At 35.0% G+C, this 24737-nt stretch overlaps 1 protein-coding gene across 8 annotated transcripts in view; it reads left to right on the forward strand.

Moving 5' to 3' along the window:
- Positions 1-24314, forward strand: part of LOC106880808 (cGMP-dependent protein kinase 1) — a 170886-nt gene extending 146572 nt beyond the window's left edge. For all 8 annotated transcript variants that reach the window (XM_089355251.1, XM_089355255.1, XM_089355252.1 and 5 more), the window contains 13 exons: positions 688-751; positions 2201-2278; positions 3218-3312; positions 7740-7811; positions 8331-8402; positions 11250-11337; positions 12001-12140; positions 13171-13260; positions 16420-16561; positions 17924-18087; positions 20642-20764; positions 22899-23028; positions 23803-24314. In XM_089355251.1, the coding sequence (XP_089211377.1) occupies positions 688-751; positions 2201-2278; positions 3218-3312; positions 7740-7811; positions 8331-8402; positions 11250-11337; positions 12001-12140; positions 13171-13260; positions 16420-16561; positions 17924-18087; positions 20642-20764; positions 22899-23028; positions 23803-23901 (1357 nt within the window). In that variant the 3' untranslated portion in view covers positions 23902-24314. The remainder of the gene's footprint in view (positions 1-687; positions 752-2200; positions 2279-3217; positions 3313-7739; positions 7812-8330; positions 8403-11249; positions 11338-12000; positions 12141-13170; positions 13261-16419; positions 16562-17923; positions 18088-20641; positions 20765-22898; positions 23029-23802) is intronic.
- Positions 24315-24737: the final 423 nt, after the last annotated feature.

Here is a 24737-nt window from a genome sequence, read left to right on the forward strand (position 1 = left end):
AATGGTTCCAATGGACCCATTTCAGTTTTTACATTTGCTTTTTCCTACTGTTTATATTATTTGATCCTATTTATATTATTTGATATGTAAATGTATAGATGTATATATACGACGGGCTTCTTTCAGTTTCCGTCTACCAAATCCACTTACAAGGCTTTCGTCGGCTCGGGGCCATAGTAGAAGATACATGCCCAAGGTGCCAGGCAGTGGAACTGAACCCGGAACCGTGTGGTTGAGAAGCAAGCTTCTTATGACACAACCACACCTGCGCCAATAAAAAAATTGTCAGAAGTGGGATTGTGTGAAAATTCTTAAAATATTTTATGTATTGTAAAAGTATAATCAATTAATGCTCATAAATTTTAACAAAATCTTATAGGGACCACTAAGGGCCATATGAATCCCGATTGAGAACCTCTATTCTAGAGGATTAGTAAGAGTGTTGCAAACGCTATTGGAGGTGCCCCAGCATAGCCACAGTTTATGGGCTGAAACTAGTAAAAGATAATGGTATTCTTATAGCACCTGGATTTGATATCTTATAATAATTTGTTTCTAATATAGGCACAAACATAGAACTAGGAAGAGATGCTCAGTTGGTTACATAGACCCCAGTATTTGACTGGTACTTTATTTTATTCAGTTATATGTTTATCTATTTATTGATTAATCTTTCCTTATTTCCAGTGTTCCGACGTTTATGAGCCTTATTGACGAAAACCTCAGTAAAATTGCAGATCTACTGGAAGAAGTAAGTATATACTATAAATCATTCAGCGTTATTAACAGAGTGAGGTAACGGTAATTGGTAACGAAGACAGGTGGTGGTGGTGGTGGTGGTGTTGGACAAGGTAGCGGTGTTACTGATGGTGGTGATGGTATTAATGATGGTAACGACGTTGGTGATTATGGTGTGATGGTGACTGTTTAACAGCAGATCGAAATGTTATGTGACATCTAGGGTTGTGTGGATTGCTGGGAGACAGGTGAGTTATAAAACTTATATAAAAAAGTTCTTTTAAAATTATATACATAATTAAGGGATCAGCAACAGTTGCTTCACCACATACCAAAATTTAGAAATAGCAGTTAAAGTGTTAATTCTACTACAACAATAAGTCTCCAACAGATAGCAATACTTGTAACTCACAAAGGCAAAACAAGAAGAAAAAAATAACAAAACTAACCAGTCTTAGTCTTAGTCAAGACTTGTTTTGCCTTTGTGAGTTACAAGTATTGCTATCTGTTGGAGACTTATTGTAGTAGTAGAATTAGCACTTTAACTGCTATTTCTAAATGTCAGTATGTGGTGAAGCAGCTGTTGCTGATCCTTTAATTATGTATATATATATATATGAGATGTATTGGTATCCAGAAGACCCAAGGTGGCAGGTAACGCTATGCAAGTGCTATGAAAGGACCGTAGTTAAACTCTTGGTCCGATAATGATATAAGTGAGGAGTCTAATGTGGGTCTTGTATGAGCATGTATATGTTAAATAAAATGAGACAACAAAGCCAAGGCTGTGTGGAATTTTCAGGACATTTATAAAGAGGAAGTTAGTCTTACAGCTGTTTCTGAGATATTAGGGATATCCCTTCATCAGAAACGATTTGATATGGTTAAATAGAGGGAAATATCAAAGTTCAATGTAAGGAGTTTTTTGGAAAAGGAAGCAAATAAGGAGTATATAGGGAAATAGGAGAATGAATGTAGAAATAAAAATATATATAAAGATGTTATAGGTCCTTAGTTTTGGTGAGTAGGAGAGTTTTTTTGTGAAAGAATGGGTATGTCCTTAAGAGAGATGCCAAGGAATTGTTTAAGTGCTTGTATTAGCAAGTTGGCAGAATCGTTAGCGGATGTTTTGGCTTCATCAATCTGAGAGGTTCAAGAAAAACTAAGAACATTAATTTTACTCGTTCTTGGACAAGAAAGAGGAGGAGGAGTAGGAGGAAGAATTACATGGCTAATTCATGCAACAAATAAAGGATGCCTAAAATGTCCACAAATGCATACATGTGTGTGTAAGTGTGCTTACAGCCATTGTGTTATTGTTGTTCCAATACATTCCTATAAAAATTTGTTTTTAAAATATCTTATTTGATATTATATTGTAATGATGGGAATAGTTGTGATTTGATCTCTGAAAATATGCAACAACTCATTCATTTATTTATTTATTTATTTATTTTTGCAGGAACATTATGAAAATGGAGAATACATAATCCGTCAGGGAGCTCGTGGTGATACCTTTTATATCATCTCCAAAGGAATGGTAAGTATCATCATCATTTATCATCTGTAATCCATGATTGGATGGGTTGGACAGTTTGACCAGGTCTGGCAAGCTGGAAGGCAGCACCAGACTCCAGGCTGATTTGGCATGGTTTCTACAGCTGGATGCCCTTCCTAGCGCCAACCACTCCGAGAGTGTAATGGGTGCTTTTATGTTCCACCGGCACAGGTGCCATTTACATGACACCCTTATGTCACGACTGATTTTACTTGGCTTGATGGGTCTTCTTCTCAAGCAGGGCATAAGCCAAAGGTCTCAGTCATTCGTCAATGCCTCTGTCGGGCTCAAAACTTGAAAGGTACTTTTCATGTGCCACCGGCATTGGCCAGTTTGCTTCCATGAGGCCCAATGCTTGAAAGGTTCTTTTTTTATGTGCCACCAGCACGGGTACCAGTTACATGATACCAACATTGTCCATGACTATGATTTCACTTGGCTTGACATGTCTTCTCAAGCACAGCATATCGCCAAAGGTCTCAGTCGCTAGTCATTGCCTCTGTGAGGTCCAAAGATTGAAGATCATGCTTCCCCACCTCTTCCCATGTCTTCCTGGGTCTATCTTTACCACGGGTTCCCTCCACAGTTCGAGATTGATACTTCTTTACACAGCTATCCTCGTCCATACACATCACATGACCATACTAGTGCAGTCATCTCTCGTGCATACTTCTAATAATAGAGTAATAATAGTATTGTACATCTAATGATAGAGTAACCCATGTTTCAGACTCTAGACTAAAATATGGCTTACACTATTAGGTCCACTCTAGGCCAAGAACATCGTAAGCACATGGCAAGAGATGTAACATTCTCTTGAAATGCAACATTCTCCCTCCATCTTTTCTGATTCTTAACCAACTTCAAATTTTCCATTAACTTCCTTGTCCTTTCTTTCTTTAATTATATTTTGTTTTCCAGGTGAAAGTCACTAAAAAAGTAAGCGGTACCCAACAAGATCAGTTAATTCGTGTTCTACAAAAGGGTGACTTTTTTGGAGAAAAAGCATTACATGGGTGAGTTCTGTCTCTTTTCTCTCGCCTTTCCGATTTCTCTCTCTCTCTTCTCTCTCTCTCTCTCTCTCTCTCTCTCTCTCTCTCTCTCTCTCTCTCTCTCTCTCTCTCTCGGAGAGAGAGAGAGAGAATCAGACATGCATAAACCTCACAGTTTACATTTTAATTCATTTAATCAAAACATTTTTTCGCTGCAAGTGCTCTACAACTAAACAATAAGGAACTGATACTATAATCAAAGTCCACCTGAAATAAACAAATTGAAAAAATTAATCTCGAATGTTAACTAATCTTTCAGGGCAGCTAGATATTTCAGTGATTGCTCACCTGTTTAGTTATGATAAAATGAGATTGATTCCTGTGAAGCTTTACAATAAGTAACAATCAGACACAAGAGTATGACTACAAGGCTATTGAGATGCACAAGGCAAATGAAGTGAACACATGTAAATGCAATAAAAACCTCACCTGAGAAATACGTAGTGAAAATATGTCCTGAGTGCTCTATTAGAGAATTTACAAAATTAGAAGAAAATATTTAAAAAAACTGGGAGCAATTTACATGGTAAGGGAACACCCGGAGGCTATCTATGTACGTGTTAATTTGTCTAATCAAACTATTTGCTTACTGAAAGTGTTTCAGAACATAATCTGATAGCTTGACCTGCTAGAAATATCTGCTGAACATCTCTCAAGTTTCACCATACGTCTTTCAATAATAAATTAGGCAACGTTATTCTTGATTGTTTAAGTCAAGAAGAAAAGCAGAACCCAAGGACAGATGGAGGGAGGGGAAAAGATATCCTCAGCTCAAGAACCTTATATGAATTCTTGCAACAGCATTACATCTGGTCTGACATTTTTACAGTTCCGCCAATCTGCTGCTCTGTGTGGTACTCTTTTATCAGCTACAAAAGGATAAAAGACAAATTTGGCCACTGCAAGATTTGAACTCAGAGCATTGACAGACACAAGAAATACTGTAAGATATTCTATCTGACGTTTATATGAGTTTGCTGATTCACTACCAGCTTTTACTCACCTGATCTACAAGATAAGAATGACATGGGGCTAAATTACCAACAAGGAAGCCTGTAGATGTTCACTCAACACACTAGAAATATCTACCTCATATCATACCTTACTATCTTAAATAAGGACAGAATAAGTTAATGAGTCCCATCCATATATCCCTCTTCACTTCTATTTATTGGAAGGTTGCAAGGACAAAATCCTCAGACACATCGTCCATAGGGTTCCATCAAAAGCAAGCATCATTACACTTTCCAGCTGGATTTCCAAGCGTGACCAATCGAGGCTATGGATATTATCCAACCATCTTTGTCGAATAATGTTTGTAATGGCATAATATGGCTGAGAAGTCAAAAGTAATGATGAAGTTTGAATGATGATGAAGTTTGAATGATGATGAAGTTTGAATGATGATGATGACGCAGCATAGAAATGAATGGGTGGAGAACAAGTAATTATGAAGATGGCCATTTATTTAGATGATTATAATGTTGTTACAATATAAAATATAAATGATGTCGTTGTGTCATTTGTTTGTGTACGTGTTATTAGGTTGTAGCAGTAAGATACTCTCTGGTTCCATAGATTCTTTGCATGTGGGAGCTAGCATTATTGTTTGATGCTTGAGAGAAAGAGGGAAGTAGAAAGGACGAGATTTGATTGTCAAACAGAGTGTAGAAGCAGTGTGTTGTCCCTCTCTTCTGCATTTGATACCAGGATGCTTATACATCAAAAGTAGTGACCATGCTGGATGTTTATAAAGTTTGGAAACTAAAGCAGGTCACCTTAAAACAAAGGACTGATCTTGCCATGTCCAGAGAAGATTTCAGAAATCAACTCATCCTCATTGATCTTCAAATGCAGAAAAGAGAAAACAAAAGACTGTAAATTTATCTGACAATCAATAAACATGTGAATTCAGTTTTGTATCTTAGTTGGACCCTATATGTTACTCCAGAGATCTTTTGGAAGAACCCCATATCTATGTATCCTTAAAACTACTGGACAGTCATGACTGGAATGTCTTTGATCCTAGACTGCCTAGTCAGCCAGGGTTAACTTGATATAAATAACAAAGGCTAAAATTGTCATACAACACTATTGTGTTTACTCATACCTAATGAGAGGAATAGACTATGATGCAATGTTGTCAGAATTAGATAGATGTAGCCTTTTGCAGGAGTGTAAAAGTAAAATACAATATAAAATATGGATTACTGATTTTTAGGTGCTAAATGTGGAGTTTGTACTATGTCTGAGACCACATTATACACGAATAAATGCAGTAGTTTTCTTTCATGCATATTTTAAGTTCCGTTTATTAAAAATGGTAGTGTACTTCAAAATGTGTAAAAGCAAGATTTGGTATACCAGCACAGCATTTACTTTTACACTTGGAGTTGGCGTCAACATGACCAGTCTCATAGCTAAAAATAGTAGCCAAGTCTGCCTCATCACACACATGCACCGTCAGCTTTAAGAATTCAGAGCACTTTGAACAATATAGCTCTGGATATATCTGGGTAGAAAACAGAATGTTCATGGTTAGAACATCTTTTATTAAGGTCTGCTTGGCATAGCTAACTTAGAGCTAAGCAACAAACACAACATTTATATTCAAACTACTTTATAACAAAGGAGGTGCAATGGCCCAGTGGTTAGGGCAGCGGACTCGTGGTCATAGGATTGCGGTTTCGATTCCCAGACCAAGCATTGTGAGTGTTTATTGAGCGAAAACACCTAAAGCTCCACGAGGCTCCGGCAGGGGATAGTGGCGAACCCTGCTGTACTCTTTCACCACAACTTTCTCTCACTCTTACTTCCTGTTTCTGTTGTGCCTGTAATTCAAAGGGTCAGCTTTATCACACTGTGTCACGCTGAATATCTCCGAGAACTACGTTAAGGGTACACGTGTCTCTGGAGTGCTCAGCCACTTGCACGTTAATTTCAGGAGCAGGCTGTTCTGTTGATCGGATCAACTGGAACCCTCGACGTCGTAAGCGACGGAGTGCCACCACCACTTTATAACAAAATATTTGATTACTGTCTATCTAGCACAGTGGCTCTCGGCCATTTTTTATCTATGGATCCATTCGATGTTTAAAAACTTCTTTTATAGATACTTCTTTCCAATTTCCTATTTTGTTTTTCACACACTAACTTGTGTAAGATGAACAGTGTAAAACATTTAAGAAAGAAACCTGGCTGTGTTTTGGAATAAATACATTTAAAGTAACATTTTTTCATGGATCCTTAAAATACAACTGTGGATCCCTAGTTAACTATTTTGCTTCTGTGCCCCCCCCCCCACCAAGTCTTACATCGACCCCCCCACTCTCCAAAGGGTCATACGCACCCTGGTTGAGAACCACTGACTTAGCAGATGACATTTGGTTTACCCACTTTAACGACAACCAGAGTTGCTTGGAGATTTTGGTAGCTATTTCTTGTAAATAGAGTGACCAGATGTTCCTGTCATCTTTAAAAGACGTACCTCGATCCACCAAGTTTGACTTAACTCCTTGTTACGTGATGAAATCAATTTATCCTTCCATAGTAAAAAAAAGAAGTGTATCATCTTCAGCTCCAGTTAGAAACCAACATTTAGTTACCTCCCTTTACAATCTAAGTTCAATTCTTTTCGTGATTGCTTTTAATTTCCAATCGGGAAACCACCAGTCATGTACTGGGAGCAATGTAACCAAATCTACCCCACTAACAATATTTTGATATGTAGCAATATAAGGATTAGTTAGGAGATTCAAGTTTTTAGGTTTAAATATTGGAGTATGTTGAAAATGTCAATGAAAAAATAGGTTACCTGACAGATACCCAAGGGTACCTTAGATAAACAACATCTGTTATTGACATCATACACTGGAAACTGATGTTTTAATATTTTTAATCAAGCGGTAATTGATAAAGAAGCAGTCCTTTATCAATTTAGGCAGAAGGCCTGTAATTTGGGGGAAGGAGGTTAGTCAATTACATTGACCCCAGTGTTCGACTGATTGACCCCAAGACGATCAAAGGCAAAGGCAACTTCAGAGAAATTTGAAAGACAGACAAAATACCATTAAGCATTTTGTCTGGTGTGTTAACAATTCTGCCAGCTTCCTGCTTTAATTGATAAATAAATAATGGTTTGAAACTTAAATTACAAACTGAATTTTTTTTTTCCTTTTTTTAATTGAATCTTTTCTTTTACAGTTTTAAAAATTGTGGTTCTTTAAATTTTTTCATCCAATAATCCATTATTTAAATCTAAACAAAAACTTGAGAAGGAGGAAAAAACAAAACAAATCGGTGCATAAGTTTTCATTAAAAATGTTTGTTGTTTTAAAATTGTATCATATTCATACAGATGTTGAATATATTTTGTAGTTCTATTTTTATAGAGATGACTTAAGAACAGCGAATATGATAGCTGCTGACCCAAGCGGAGTGGATTGTCTTGTACTGGACCGAGAGTAAGAATATTTTATATCTTTGTAAAATTTATCTTATTTTTATTCTTCTATTTTTTACGTTTCCAAATAATTTATACATTATTTTGCTGATCTTTCACTCCTAATTAATTAAGCAGGGAATCATTAAAAAAAACTTGGCAATATTTATCCCTTGCACAGGAAGGGGATAAATTGAAATTCTTCATCATAAATAAAAGCTCTGAGATCACCCCTTAATTGATTGATGATGGAGGAAACAGAACAAGTGAAATAATTTAAGACCTCCTTAGAGAAGGTCTTTAACATGTTTAATAACAGAGTATTCAGAAACACTTAAATCTTTTACTGATGTTATTATGAAGTCAAATATTTCAATTTGGTTGTTGCATGAGCTTTGGAATTGAAGAGAGTTTGGATAAGCTAAGATTCTGTTTTGTAAAATAGATTTATCAAACATATTCAATGTATATTGGGACTTTCATAAAATTATTTAGTAAATATTGGTTAATTGTCAATTAACATTCTTTATTTGTCATTTAGATGTTATTCTCAGTTGATTGGAAACCTTGATAATGAAGAAAGGAGGTATGAATATAATGAAGATGAGCTATCGTAAGTATATCTTATTCATAGATTTTCCTCCACTATCAACTAGCTTATATGTCTCCTAGATCAGAATGCTGTATTAAATTTCTTAATCAGCTTAAATCTATAAGTTGCCTAAAATTTAAATTTCATAATCTTTATGTTGTCTTAAATCTACAGGGTGTCCACAAAGTCTGGGTACATGGGGATTAACATATACTTTAAGAAATTATTTCTTGTATTTAATTGTTTATGTTATGATTTGGGGATTAACACATGCTTTAAGAAATTATTATTTCTTATATTTAATTGTTTATATTATGATTTTATTTACTCCATGTACCCAGACTTTGTGGACACCCTGTATATAGTCTTAAATTTCTGTTGTCTTAAGTATTTTTGGTCTTAATTTTCTATCTTGTTTTAAATATCATTATTGTCTGAAATCTTTAAGTCATATGAAATCTATATCCTGTCTTAAATCTTCATGTTGTTGCAAATCTAGTTTTGTCTAAAATCTATATTGTCTTAATGGTAAACCTCTCTATTTTCATAACTTTATTTATTGTCCTAAGTCTATATATGTTGTCTTGTAATCTCTATTTTGACTTAAACCTCTTTGTTGTCAAACCTAGGTTTTGTTTCAAATCTGTATATGTTGCATTTACTTATATATAGTTAATAGTCTTAATGTTCTATGAACAGACATTTGAAAAAACATACAAAACTATGTGTATTTTAAATTATAAATAAGGATGGTAGTAAATCCCTAAAACCATCTTAAGTCTTATCCTAACATCTCAAAAGATCTTATTCAACTAGACACTTCTGAAAATTTTATTCATCTTTATGTAGTGAAGAGAAATACATCCTTTTCCAAAATACATTGACAGGAGGAATTGAACCCAACAACTTTATTAACAAAACACACCTATTTTGCAGTGTTATATAGCACATGGGACATCTTTACAGTTATATGAGTGAAGAAGCGTGGCTTAGTGGTTAGGGCATTCGGCTCATGATCGTAAGGTCGTGAGTTCAATTCTCGGAGACTCGTTGTGTCCTTGAGCAAGACACTTTATTTCATGTTGCTCCAGTCCATGCAGCTGGCAAAAATGAGTAGTACTTGTATTTCAAAGGGGCCAGCCTTGTCACACTCTGTGTCATGCTGAATCTCCCTGAGAACTACATTAGGGGTACACGTGTCTGTGGATTACTCAGTCACTTGCACGTTAATTTCACGAGCACGCTGTTCTGTTGATCGTATCAGCTGGGACCCTCGTCGTCGTAACTGAAGGAGTGCTCCTCCTTTATATGAATGAACTTACTATTGAAAGAATTTTCCTCACTAATATACACAATACAGAACCAAAGAGAAGTTATGAGCGATTGAGTCTTCAACTTACTATTTAGCATTCTATCAACTCAACCAGCTGACATAACAAGCTGAAATGTTTCAGTTTTGCATTATTAATCAATTAATCTATTGTTATTAAATGATATTCTAATATTCTGCAGTAAACAATTAACATTAAGTGAAAAATATTCAAAGACATTTAGAATCAATCAATCTCAAATTTAGAAGTTGTTTTCAAAGTTAAAACCACAAAAAATACTTCTTAAGAATCATTCTTTGGTTGTTACATCACGTACTAGAAATGGTAGCATTGGTATATCTTTCTGCAGAATAATTAGATAGCTTCATAAACACCCAAAATAATCATGATATAGAAGAAACATATAAATAAAAGACACCAAAATCTACACACTCATTATACTATTAGCTATTCTGTTATGGTACTTATGTTCACTATGTTTTGCTGTGGAGGTTGAATAATACTAAAACATGTCTAGAGTTGCCCCTTAGTTACCATACAGTAGACTTATACCCTCTTCTATATCGTCTATATATCTCCAGTTTATCTTTAGTAGAGAATTCTCATAAACATAACTTTTTCTTCTTGCTATAACTGAAAATTATTGTATCCAGTACTTGCCCTTATATTTATTTATCTCTTCCTCTCCCCACACTCTTTCCACATATATATGTATATATACACATGCGTAGGTATCAAATATAGACATTTTGATAAGGCTAAAACAATGTGAAATGAAATACAAAGTGACCTGCTGATGCATAAACAGAACAATAGTTGAAGCTTTACTTTTTTTCTATATTTTGAGGTTATATCTCTTTCCTCAGGACACATGGGGAAAGGACAGATGGAACTGGTCATTGCTCAGAGCATCCATCTCTCATGCCCCCAACCACTACATGTCCTGATGAAGGGGTCATATCCCCAAAATATTGGTTTTTCAAATTTTGGCACAAGGCCAGCTCTTTTGGGGGAGGGTCTAAGTCATTTATATCGATCCCCAGTACTCTACTGGTACTTATTTTAAGACCCCCAAAAGGATGAAAAGCAAAGCCAACTTCAGCAGAATTTGAACTCAGAACATAAAGACCGACAAAACATTTTGCCTGGTCAGATGAGGAAGGAGACAAGTCGATGACATCAATCCCAATGTTCAACTGCTATTTATTTTATCGACCCCGAAAGGATGAAAGGTAGTTGACCTTGGTGGAATTTGAACTCAGAACATAAAGATTGATGAAATGTTGCAAAGCATTTTTGCCCAGTATGCTAAACAATTCCACCAGCTCACTGCCTTCCATATTCCCAAAATATCAAAAATACAAGATAAAACTACAACTGTTGTATTTTCACTTTATATTTCATTTCACAATGTTCCAGCCTCCTCATCAAAATGTTTTTTGTCTGATGTAGTATCCCACAATGCATTACTTTAACTATTCTATTGTATGTATGAAGGAAATAACCTAATGGTAGTAATTCTGAAAATCTTTTCCAGATTAGATCCTGAGTTTAACAAACTAGAATTAACAGATCTCAAAGTTTTGACCACACTGGGAGTTGGAGGTTTTGGTCGTGTGGAACTGGTAAGGTCCTCTCTCTCTCTCTCTCTCTCTCTCTCTCTCTCCCCTCCTAAAACAATTGCTTATGTGTACAACCAAGCTGTGTTGTTAAGACTTTTGCTACACAACCACATGGTTCTGGGTTTGATCCTACTGCTTGTACCTTGTATAAATATCTTCTACATTAGCTTCAGATCAAACTACTGAGTAGTGACAAACTAACAGCTTTAAACAAATTGTAGTGCAACTGAGCAGTTGTAGTGCACCTGAGCAGTTGTAATGCACCTGACTAGTTGTGGTGAACCTGAGCACTGTATACAACAAGTTCATCATATAAAGCAAAATACAAGATGTAAACAAATTTTAAATGCCATAAGCTTGAAGCAAAATATTCTTCCAAATTCACACATATATTGAATATATAAATTTTCTCATTGCTGTTGTTTAACCCAAGGTCAGCTCTAACCTATCAGACTGTTGATGCTCTGATCAATCAGACTGCTACAGCCATCCCATATTTTTGTATATCTCAAACTATTAAGTGCTTCCAGTTTAAATAAATTAAATCCTGATTTGAGAGAATTTGGCTGCTATTTCTAGCAGTTCAAATGACTACAACAAGAAGTACTTATTAGCCCATCCTTAAAAATGTGTTCATCAGTTGTAACCTTATTTTCTTGATTTCAGGTCCAAATTAAAGATGATGACTCACGAACGTTTGCACTAAAACAGATGAGAAAACAACATATTGTAGAAACACGTCAACAGGAACACATTCTTAATGAGAAGAAAATTATGGCTGAAGCACGATCGCACTTTATTGTTAGGTTATAAACTTTTCTTAATTAATTAATTATGGCTGAGGCAAGATCACTCTTTATTGTTAGGTTATGCACTTTCGTTAATTAATTAATTAATGGATGTTAATGTTTGAATGATGCATTTGCAGAGTAATGAGTCATTGTTTATGTCTGTGTCATGTATTTGCTGTGAGTGTACTAGAAATGTTGTAAGGGTGCATGGCCTAGTCGTTAGGGTGTTGCACTCATGATCTCAAGATCATGGTTTCAATTTCAAGACCAGGTGGTGTGCTGTGTTCTTCAGCAAAATACTTCATTTCATGTTGTTCTGCGATCGCTTCAACACCTGACATGTGGTACACTGTGCACCAGTTCAGGCATTGTTGATTTGATGGAGGAAGTGAGGTGATGTACAGGAAATACATTTGATCAATATAAATAAATAGTTTGTACAATTTGTTCAGCAAGAAATTGCAGAACCATCTTTCTTGGACAATCACTATCATCACTACAAGTTCTACCAATTAAGTTTGAATGGGTTTGCTGAATCTGAGCAACAGTTTACCAATTTTCTCCTTTCTGAACAATGTGGAATTATCTTTCATTATGTTATATCATCAACCCAATAACTATATGCAACCATATGGATGCAATTGACATTGGATGAAACAGGCCTCTGTCATCAGGGTAGAGAAGATCTTACATTTCAGATCTTAGAGTTTCTCTGAATTAAGACTTGCAATGTAAGATCTTCTCTACCCTGATGACGGAGGCTCGTCTCATCCAATGTTAACTACAACCCAATAACTATGAACATAAAACACTGTAGAGTTTTTCTTTGTTGTAAATACCGTTCTTTTGCCCATGATATTCAGCACATTAGCCACAATATAGCTCAACTTTCATTTTATGGATTAGCACAACTACATCAGATGATATGCTACTAAATTATTTCAGTATGAAGTTAAGAAAATTTTCTGTGAATCCTATTTTATATTGATACATATATTGTTTTATAAATAGTGTTTTATTCTATTTATCCCTTTTACCTTTTTAGATTGTACAGATCATTCAAGGACCAAAAATATCTATACATGTTACTTGAAGTATGTTTGGGGGGAGAACTATGGACAATTCTACGAGACAAGTAAGTTTTTTATATCTTTGTTTGTTGGCTTGATAGTTTCATTTTTTTTTTTCCTGTTTGAATTTCTGATATCAACAATAATTAATCATTAGTGCAAGCATGACTATGTGGTAAGACACTTGCTTTCCAATCACATGGTTCTGGGTTCAGTTCTACTGCATGGCACTTTGGGTGAGTGTTTTCTACTACAGCCTTGGGTCAACCAAAGCCTTGTGAGCAAATCTGGTAGAGGGAAACTGAAAGAACCCACCCTGTGATATATATATATATGTGTCTGTTTGTGTGTGTATGTATGTGTGTGTGTGTCTTTGCGGCTCTGTTTGTCCCCTACCACCCCTTGACAACCAGTGTTTGTGTGTTTATGTCCCTGTAACTCAACAATTTGGCTAAAGAGACTGATAGAATAAGTAGTAGGCTTAAAAAATAAAAGTCCTGGGGTCTGTTTGTTTGACAAAAAATCTTCAAGGCGGTGCCCTAGCATGGCCACAGTCAAATAACTGAAACAAGTAAAAAGATAAAAAAGATTGCTTTTGTTAGAAAATGATTTTCTTTAAAATTCATAAGGCTACTTCACTTTCCCAAGTCATCATCTTATTTTTATGATAGCCTCATGCAGTTCTCTAGCTTACCAGCTCCAGTCACACTGTCTAACCCATGCCAGCATGGAAAGAAGACATTAAATGATGATGATGATATTGTATATACTTCGTGGGATTTAAAATAAAACTGTTCTTAATATATCATTCAAAGAATTTTAGATTCTTCAAGAACAAATTTGGTGTTCAGTGGGTTCCCAATTCAAAGGCTTGGATTACAAGGAACCTGTTTATTACATGGTTCACTGATGTGTTTACTACCATTGAACATAACAACCTCAAAGAAAAGGATCTTTCAATGAAGGCTCTTATTATGGATAATGTTTCAGCACACCCTCTCGACTTCATGGGCCAAATGCCACAGAAGTTCAATTTTAACAGTGCATTTCTTGTCTCATAATGCTACTCCTCAACGACAGTCTGTGGAACAATAAGTGATTGCATGTTTTAAAAAATCAAACAGGACCTGTTTATTCAGGACCTCTTTTGAAGCGACTTTGTCTATAATGTGGAACTAACATAGTTTTGAGGAAATCACTTCATTGTAACAAATGTTCTTTGTTTAATAGTGAATATATGGAGAGAGCTTTCTACTAAGTGCTTGAACTCTTTGTGAAGAGCATTGTGGCCTGATATTTTCTCTTCAATGAACTTTGAAATGTTTGAGACAGAGCTTGTAGTTGAGAAAATTGTGTATTTGGGCAGCTCCACAACCCTCAAGGTAAATAAAGCAGACATATTTAGTTCAAAAGCAAAGAAGAGAATTGCCTATTGACAACCTGAAAGACCAAGAAGAGACTGAATTTTCACAAGGACTAAACTCAGAGGCAAAGGAACAAAGTAGGGGGAAAAAAAACAGGAATTCTAACAGACGCAGGAGTGGCTGTGTGGTAAGTAGCTTGCTTACCAACCACATGGTTCCGGGTTCAGTTCCACTGTGTGGCATCTTGGGCAAGTGTCTTCTACTATAGCCTTGGGCTGACCAAAGCCTTGTGAGTGGATTTGGTAGACGGAAACTGAAAGAAGCCCGTCGTATATATGTATATATATGTGTGTGTGTCTGTGTTTGTCCCCTTAGCATTGCTTGACAACTGATGCTGGTGTGTTTATGTCCCCGTCACTTAGCGGTTTGGCAAAAGACACCGATAGAATAAGTACTGGGCATACAAAGAATAAGTCCCGAGGTTGATTTGCTCGATTAAAGGCGGTGGTCCAGCATGGCCACAATCAAATGACTGAAACAAGTAAAAGAGCAAAAGAGTAAAAGAGGAAATAAAGCTGAAGAAGATATTTTGTCTCTGGTATAAGCTCACAGACATTGTGAAGACATATCACCCTCTCTCAAAGGATTTTGAATTGGATGTGATCTATTTTTCTGATAAAGTGTTTCAGTACTTTTGGACTGAATAGAAGAATTGTCTATGTCAAGGAGAATAGTCTTTGGATAGTTTCTTAAAAAAATCTACCAAGGAACATTTTACTTCTACCATTGGCTTTTCAGTAAGAGGAGATCTGGATGATTCTCTTAATGAAGAAAGTAGTTCTAAAAAACTTTGAAGAGGTGATAACCTTTCTTCTTTCCCAACACCCTGCAGTTTTTTTTTATTTTTATCTCACATAAACAGCCTAACAAATGCAAATGAGGAATTATAAAATTTTTCAATTATTAGCCTTTTTTTTTTTTTTTTCAATTTTCAATCTACTTATTTGAATGCATGAGTCTTATTGAATTATTTCTGTTTTTTCACTTATCCCACAGACTGAAACTTACCATGAATTTAACTAAATGATTAATTAATTTGTTATTATTTTTTAATTTTGCTGATATCTTTAAATATTTGTCATGTAATATCTTTTATTTTATAAATTTTCATTATAATATTTATTAGTATTTATATCTTTGTAAAAGAGATCCTTAAAATATTCTGTGGATGTTTTTTATTGAATTTTTTCTTTCTATATAGTTATTCTTGCAGTTTATTAACTCATTGTTCAAATGTCACATAATTTTTATTAAATGGCACTGATTTTAATTTATTAATTCTTCGAGGAAAAGCTTGCATGTAGATCCTCAGTATTCATCAAGGGTTCAGAACAAACTTCCCTAAATACAAATATTGTATTTGATAGGGTAATGGATAGGATAATAGTAATAAATGAAGCCCTGAAATGAATTAGGTTCATTGCTAAAGGGTTCACAATATATATATTATTTGTTAATTAAGGCTACCATTGGTTTCACTTTTTAGAAGCCCATGACAATTATCAACACTAATATTCCATGTGATAGGCTTGATTATTGTTAAAGGCTTCCTTAACTTGAAACCAATGGTAGCCTTAATCCACAAATAAAAGATCTTTATCAACCAATGCAGCGTTGAGCACTTATTCTCATTGTCTGATATTTATGTATATATATATATATATATATATATATATATATATATATATATATATATATATATATATATATACATATAGTGAATTACTATAAAAGCATGATTAACTGTTAAAATAAATTGTTAAAACAACACATATTTAATTGTTTTTTTCTCTGTGCTAGGGGTTCCTTTGATGACACTACCACAAGGTTCTATACAGGTTGTGTGATAGAAGCCTTTGATTACTTACACACCAGAGGAGTTGTCTACAGAGACCTTAAACCAGAAAACCTATTACTAGACAACCATGGCTATGTTAAACTTGTAAGTATTTCAACTTTTTACACTTGATACTCTACATTATCAATATTACAAACATATGAAAGGTAACAAGCTGGCAGAATTGTTAGCATGCCAAGCAAAATGCTTAGTGGTACTTCGTCCATCTTTATGCTGAGTTCAAATGTCACCAAGGTCAACCTTGCCCTTCATCATTTTGGGGTTGATAAAATAAGTCCAATGGATCTAATCAACTTAGCCCTTCCCTCGAAATTGCTGGCCTAGTGCCAAAATTTGAAACCAATATTACAAAAATATGCAGGCGTGGGTGTTTGGTCATGTGATTACTTTCTTATATGAAAATACAAAACATCTAGCTGGAAGATGTTCCAAACCTATGCAATCACATCACTGCTTTTCACCTCTATTACTTGGGTAATTAATACAGTAGTTGGGTAACCTCAGCTGAATTTGAACTCAAGATGTAAAGACGGACAAAACGCTGCAAAACAGTTTGCCCAGCATGCTAGCAATTCTTCCGGTTCACCCCCCCCCCCCCCCATATTCTCTTCTTAATGTTATCAGCCAGTTATAGTTACCCAAAAGATTCCATCCCAAAGTAATAACAATAGGCATTTTTTCTTTTCACTCTATATGCATTGAGAGATCATAACTACATGACTATGGACATTTGATTACAATGTCACAGGAAAGAATCATGAGATGGATTGATTCTTCAAGCCAAGTAAACTCACTGGAGACCTAAGAGTAGACCAAGAATGAAAAAGTTGGATAATATCCAGTCTCAGCTGGTTGCGCTTGAGAATCCAGCGGAAAAGTGTAATGACTGTTGCTTCTGGTAGGACCCTATGGAGAAGGTGCCTGAGGACTCTACCACCATGACGTTCCCAAGAGTAGTGGGTGGAGAATGGATGGATGGATAAATGTACCCCGTCCTTCACAGCAAAAGAATTTATGCTGCTCCCGCTGATGAAGAGGGTTGGCCTGCAAGAGCTCTCTCTGTGCCAGTGCCACATAAAAGCACTCATGCCGGTGCCACATTAAAAGCACCCAGCGCACACTGTAAAGTGGATGGCATTAGGGAGTGCATCCAACTGTAGGAGCCAAGCCTAATCAGACTGGAGCCTGGTGCAGCTCCCCAGCTTGCCGGCTCTGGTCAAACCATCCAACCCATACCAGCATGGAAAATGGACGTTAAAGGATGATGATGATGATGATGATGATGATGATGAATAGCCAATATCTTTCTGCCTAAGTGTAAATACACTGCAAAATGCGAGGTGTTAATCACAACGGACTGGTCAACCTCTTTAGAAATTTAAACCCTTTAATTTTAAATCTTCCATTCCCATAACTTCTTAATTTATTTGTATGATCTTATTTCAGGTTGATTTTGGCTTTGCCAAGAAAATTGGTCATGGCAATAAAACATGGACATTCTGTGGTACTCCTGAATACGTAGCACCTGAGATAATCCTCAACAAAGGTCATGATTTCTCTTCAGATTGTTGGTCATTGGGAATATTAATGTTTGAGTTACTCACAGGAAGGTAGGAAATGATGTTTTTAAACTATGTCAGCTTAAAAAAAAATTGGAGGGAAATATTAGATAATATAGTCCTTGATGTATGAAAAGATTGGTCATTGGCGTCATGGGTCAAATACCTTTGATCATTGATTTGCTTGACCAGGGCTATCCTTGGACTCTTTTACTCTTTTACTCATTTCAGTCATTTGACTGTGGCCATGCTGGAACACCACCTTTGGTCGAGCAAATTGACCCCAGAACTTATTCTTTGTAAGCCTAGTACTTATTCTATCGGTCTCTTTTGCCAAACCGCTAAGAAACGGGGACGTAAACACACCAGCATCGGTTGTCAAGCGATGGTGGGGGGACAAACACAGACACACATATATATACATATACATATATACGACGGGCTTCTTTTAGTTTCCGTCTACCAAATCCACTCACAAGGCTTTAGTCGGCCCAAGGCTATAGTAGAACACACTTGCCCAAGGTGCCACGCAGTGGGACTGAACCTGGAACCATGTGGTTGGTAAGCAAGCTACTTACCACACAGCCACAACACTCAAACAAAATTGTGATGATCACAAGCAAAAAAAATAATAACGAAACACTTTTACACAGTCACTTGACTTGCTAGAAATAGCAGTCAGATCCTCAAGTCACATTTTACCATCTTAAAAAATGAAAAACATATTAAATAACGTTCTAGATATACAATATTGTAAAAGACTAGATGGCCAAGGTTGGAAAGTGCTTGATCACAGGCATGCTCAGTAAGGATCTAATTGGGGTTAATTTATATGAGTACTATTGAAAACCAAAACAGAATATTTCAGTTCATGTATCTTTCTTGTTTCTATCAATTTTTCTTTTTCAGTTTCATTCTGTTGAAATTTCATCATCATTTTACATTCATTTTCCATCCAGGCATGGGTTGAATGGATCATTTTGGCTTGAGTCAGTTTTTATTCAGTGTTACAGCTTTCCTAGATGAGTCACGAGACCACACATAGTTGCATTTTCAGCTTGGTTTCTATGATTGGATGCCCTTCCTATCACCAACTACTTTACAGAGTGTATTAGATACATTTTGCTGTGGCATCAACTAAACAAAACAACACTAAAGGACCCTCAACCAGGTTCCATATGGCCCTTAGGGGTCCATATAAGATTATGTTGTTAAAATTTATTTACTATAAATTGCTTATACGTTAGCGATACACAAAATATTTTAACAATTTTTTTTAATGCAGTTCCTAATAATATCTAATTATAAAAATATAATAGGATTTTTAAATATTGAATGGTTGTGAGGGTCCATCCTAGTAAGATAGGAATCAAAGGGATCAATAGGTGAAAAAACACTGCTCTAAGCCTTGTGTTTCCTCCTCTCATTCTGCAGCTACTTCACAAAGTATATGAGGTGTACTTTATGACAGCACCAGCATTAGTGAGGTCACCTTGAACCTCATGCAACAAAAGGGTTCTCACAACTCAAAGTTGTTGCAATTAGTTTTTTCCACATTTCAATAAGGATTTTATGATGAGTCAACCTTATTTTCCATCATCTGGGATGGTGGGGTCAGTATATTGGGTATCCATTATACTAGAGTTGATATTATTGATTTAAACCTCTCCAAGTATATATGGCCTAGGACTTATGTTAGAAATTAATTTTGTAGTGAATCTAAGTCAAATCACATTTTATTTTTTTAATTCTTAACAGAAATTTAACTTCAGTATTTTAAAATTATATATATATATATTTTTTGGGGGATGATTTTGTTTCCCAGTTTTGTTAAGTAAAAATCTACCAGTTATATTAATTATATCAGTTTAATCAGGTTTCTTCATTCATTTGCTTGTTTTTAAGCCAATTTTTCCATGCTAATATGGGTTATAACGAGTATACTATTGAGACATTGTTTTAACAGCCAGATGCTCTTCCTGCTGCTAACCCTTACCTGTTTTACAAGTAAGGGATATCTTCATCCACATTTTCAAAGGCACAAAAGCCAGCAGACAACAGGAAAATTTACAGCAATATCACCACCTGTAGCTCAGTTACATTTGGAAAGGCACAAATGTAAAAAAAACACACACACACAGAATGAGCTTTTTTCAACTCTCATCAACCAAATTCACTCACAAAGCTTTTGGTCTTCTTAGGACTATAGAAGACATTTGCCCAAATGTCATTCAGTGGAATTGAACCCTAAACCACATTGTTTAGAAGTGAGCTTCTTAGCCATACACCCATGTCTGTGCTACATTTGAAAATTCAAACTTAAAAAGAAATCCATAAAAAAATCAAATCTTATCCCAATGGATGGTTTTCTGACAACAGTATTGTAATGTGTTTCCATGTGTGCCCTACTTTTAGAATGGGTACAGCTCATTTCTGCATGTCATAAAGGTGACTGAAATGGTTGGTAACAGGAAGAACATCAAGCTTTAAAACACTGCCTCAGAAAAGCCATCCAACCCATGCCAACATCACAATGTGGACATAAAATACTGATGATGAATAATGATTATCCTTTAAAGAATATTTCCTTGTTTTATATTTTCAGTCCTCCATTCAATGGAGCTGACCCTATGAAGACTTACAACATGATTTTGAAGGGAATCGATGCCATTGATTTCCCTCGTAAAATCACAAGAAGTGCCCAGAATCTAATCAAGAAACTCTGTCGGTAAAGAAAAATTCTTACTTTTTATTGAGCTCTGTGTTTTGAATTATCTTTTATTTATTACAAAACCTGAAAGTCATTAAGAATATATATTAACCCTTTGGTATTCAAACCAGCCATGTCAGGCCCAAATAATCTTCCAGTTTTATGTTCAAAGGGACAGGTCAGACCTTTCATACCCACCCTACATCATTCTACAAGTAAACAAATACATCATTAAAATCCCAAAGCTACGAGATAATGTGATAAATTCAAAACAATGTGAATAAATAAGCATAACACTTGACAGAGTAATTTGAATGCTCAAAAGTTAAAATAAAAATGCATGGATATATATTTTTCAGGCTTACATAGTGTGCTACATTGCATGTAATAAATACTGTTGCTTTTACATTTACAATATCATTTACAATCTGCAATTCTGTGCAATAGAAAATGCATCTGAACTGATTTTCTATTAGAAAAAACATTAGCAGAGATTTACTACCAGGATATCATGGTCATTGTCAAAGCCACAGAACAAAATATGAAAATTTGAAAATTAAAGAGACCATGTAATTGACAAATTAAAATCAACCATCAACAATAGACAAGAATTGCATGGTGTTAATTATCTCATTACTACAAAAGTACATGTTGCACCACCATCTCATCTCTCACATACTGCTAAGTTTGGTTACCATTTTCTTTCGTTAAGTGCTGTTTTCAACCAAAATATCAAAATATAAGGTAAAAGTATAAACCCATTTTTGTTTCCTTAAACTTGCATTGGTAGTAGCTTTATGAATAATTTTTTAAAAGATATTGTGTAATTATTCACTTTCATTTTATTAACTCTGCACTTTGAAATTATCTTAACATTTTTTGTTTCCTTTAGCTTAGTTGTGTCTAATTTAGTGGGGTAGTATTGTTGTTGCTTGAAATAGAGCCATATAGTAGCTTGATATTCTTGAGGAAGGACACCCAGCAAGACCTGTCAAACTATAGATGAGCTCCCTGTGGGCCAATGGCCATTCGGTTGAGGAAGGTAATGGCAAACCACCCCAATATCTCTGCCAAGAAAACATTATGAGAATGACATTATAAATTCACCCGATGGGAGAACTGAAGCTAAATCGAGAAGACATTTGCTGTAGTATCATCAACACACTGCAAAAGCATAGAATACATGACGATGACAATGGTTAGGTGTGCTGTTCTATCATTGGCACTGAACATGCAGAAATATCAGAGGACCAAACAAGACAACTAACAGTATTTAGTCTCATTTATCTTACACTGAAGTCTTACTTAGATTGAGTTAACTTTTTATTTCTTCAAAATCAACCAACTAGATACCTGTAATACACTAAGATTAATTCAGTTAACCATATTCTACTTCTACAAAAATTAACCTTCTACCTTAGCCAAAATAATTATAACTAAACATGTTCACTGCAACAAACTAGCCTGGAACAATATAGCAGCCTCTGTGAAGTCAATCAACAAGCTAGTAATAACTGTCAATGTTCCTTTAAATTGCACCAACCACCAACCATATTTTTTTAACAAATGAGAAACCTTGGGTAATGTAATCATTCTGTTTATTCTCCTATTCAATGGCAACACCTACATTTAATATATAGACATGCATGAGCCGATAAGGAAGCATCTATGTGGTCACTCAACTTGCTAGAAATAGCAACTAAATCTCCCTCAATCAGAGCTACCATTTTAGAAAAGGACAATTTGGATAATGTGGTTATAGAGATTTTTTTTTTTTCTTTTCATAGGGAAAGGACAGGATGGTCACTGCTAGAATGTCTTTGATCATAAGTTTACTCAATCAGAACTGATCATATGAGACAATGAGCAGCTTCTATGTGTTTAATTCACCTGCTAGAAATTGCTGCCAAATATCTCACACATCTTCCCCTAGAAAGGGGAAAGAAACATTGGATTATTAATCCTAGCTATATTGTATCTTGATAAAACAAAAAATAGGATATCCTGACTAGAATACCTTTAATCATAGGTTTGATTGATCAAAGTTGATCTGGGGTTAAACAATACTGATAACAAGATATAAGAATATATTGAAAAGAAACAGTTAACTTTTTACCAAACAAATCACTGTTGTTTTTACATTTTTTCACAGAGAAAATCCTACAGAACGACTTGGCTTTGGTCGTTGTGGTATTCAAGACATCCAGAAGCATAAATGGTTTGAAGGTTTTAACTGGGATGGGTTATGTCGAAGAACAATGGAAGCACCAATCATTCAAACGGTAACAATTTTACATTTTCTACAAAGAAACTTTATATTTTTAGTTTAAGAAACAAATATTACAAGGAGCAGAAATAAAGTTGCAGTTTGCTGGAAGCATTGTGGAATGTATAAATAGAGAGTACATAGCTGTGTGGTTAAGAAGTTCACTGTACAACCATGTGGTTTCAGGTTCAGTCCCAGGTAGTGAATTGACCAGTCATTAGCCTTACAGATTTTGTTCCAGCTCTCTGTGTTCTGAGTTCAAAATCCTGCTAGGATCAACTTTGCCTTTCTTAAATTCAGAGATAGAGACAAAAAAAGGTACCCATCCAGAACAGTGGAATGACCAAACTGTAAGAATATTGGACTGGATATCTTGTGGTATTTATCTCTGCTCTTTGCATTTTGAGTTCAAATCCACTTATGGCCTACATGGGTGGTTGATTTACTATATTACACAGTTTAATACCACCACCTACTGTTAAACTGGGTAACAGATTAAGTTAACCACTGATGTTTGATCCATATTTTGAAGATACTCTGCTCCCTCTCCCTTACCAGGTATTTTATTTTCAAGACATTTTTCTTCAACTTTGACTCAATTGTAATGAAGGTTGTTAAAAAAAATATCTGGATAATTTTTGGTGTTTAACAATCAATATACTTTTCTCTGTTGGATTCCAAGTCAATTTTTTTTTTCCCACATTAATGTCTAATTTGATAATGTTTCAAGTTGGCAAGTGAAGCAGTGAAATATAAATTTTTGTTTTATGTTGTTTTTTATCTTTTCTAGGTGCTTTCTTCAACAGACACATCAAATTTTGACACATATTCAGATGTAGAGGAAGAACCTCCACCAGATGATCTCACTGGTTGGGACAAAGACTTTTAAAACACTTCTTAATTAGGATATTCTTTGTTTTGTTTTATTTTTTAATTTATAACCAACCAGCCAACCAACTAGCCAGACAAAGAATAAAAACAAAAACAAAATATATTTATAAAAATAAACCAAAAAAAAAACTCAACAGACATTAAAATGAGTGAATATTGTATGGTTTGTCCCTTCCAATAGCTGGACAATAGTTAGAGGAACAATGTTTAAAAATAAATTAAAAACTTAAAGAAAAAATCCAAAGAACTTGCCAAAAATAATGGTGTTTGAATACATGGGAAAAGCATATATTTAACTATTTTATCATAAATATTTTCATAAACAGTATTTTTCCAATGCTTGGCTTCAAGTTATAAATTTGTTACTATTTAGAGTTTTACAACTAAATAAAATTTGAATAAAGTTTTAAACCATTTTGAATATTTTTTTTTAAATCAGAAAAAAAAAATTAAAAACCCTGATTGTGTATAGTTACAAAATTTATTTCACAACAATTTAGTTCTAGTTTTCATTTCATTTTACTAACTGGACCAATATTTTTATCATTCTTGACTATTGTTTGAACATACACTTTTCCATGCTTGTATGGGTTGGCCATAATTTATGGAGACATACTTTCTACAGTCATGTCCTTTCTGTTGCCAAACCTCACCTGTTTCAAAGTAAGGTAATATGTCCCCATGATCAACATTTTTTCATGGAAGATTGGAAACAAAGGACACCAACTTCATTGCATGACAGAGACACTTGCTTACAATTAATTATCACACAATGTCAAGGCAAAGAGACAGTAACACATGCATACATATATATATATATATATATATATATAT

Source organism: Octopus bimaculoides, chromosome 7 (genome assembly GCF_046866305.1).
Source record: "Octopus bimaculoides isolate indiv1 chromosome 7, ASM4686630v1, whole genome shotgun sequence".
NCBI classification, from domain to species: domain Eukaryota; kingdom Metazoa; phylum Mollusca; class Cephalopoda; order Octopoda; family Octopodidae; genus Octopus; species Octopus bimaculoides.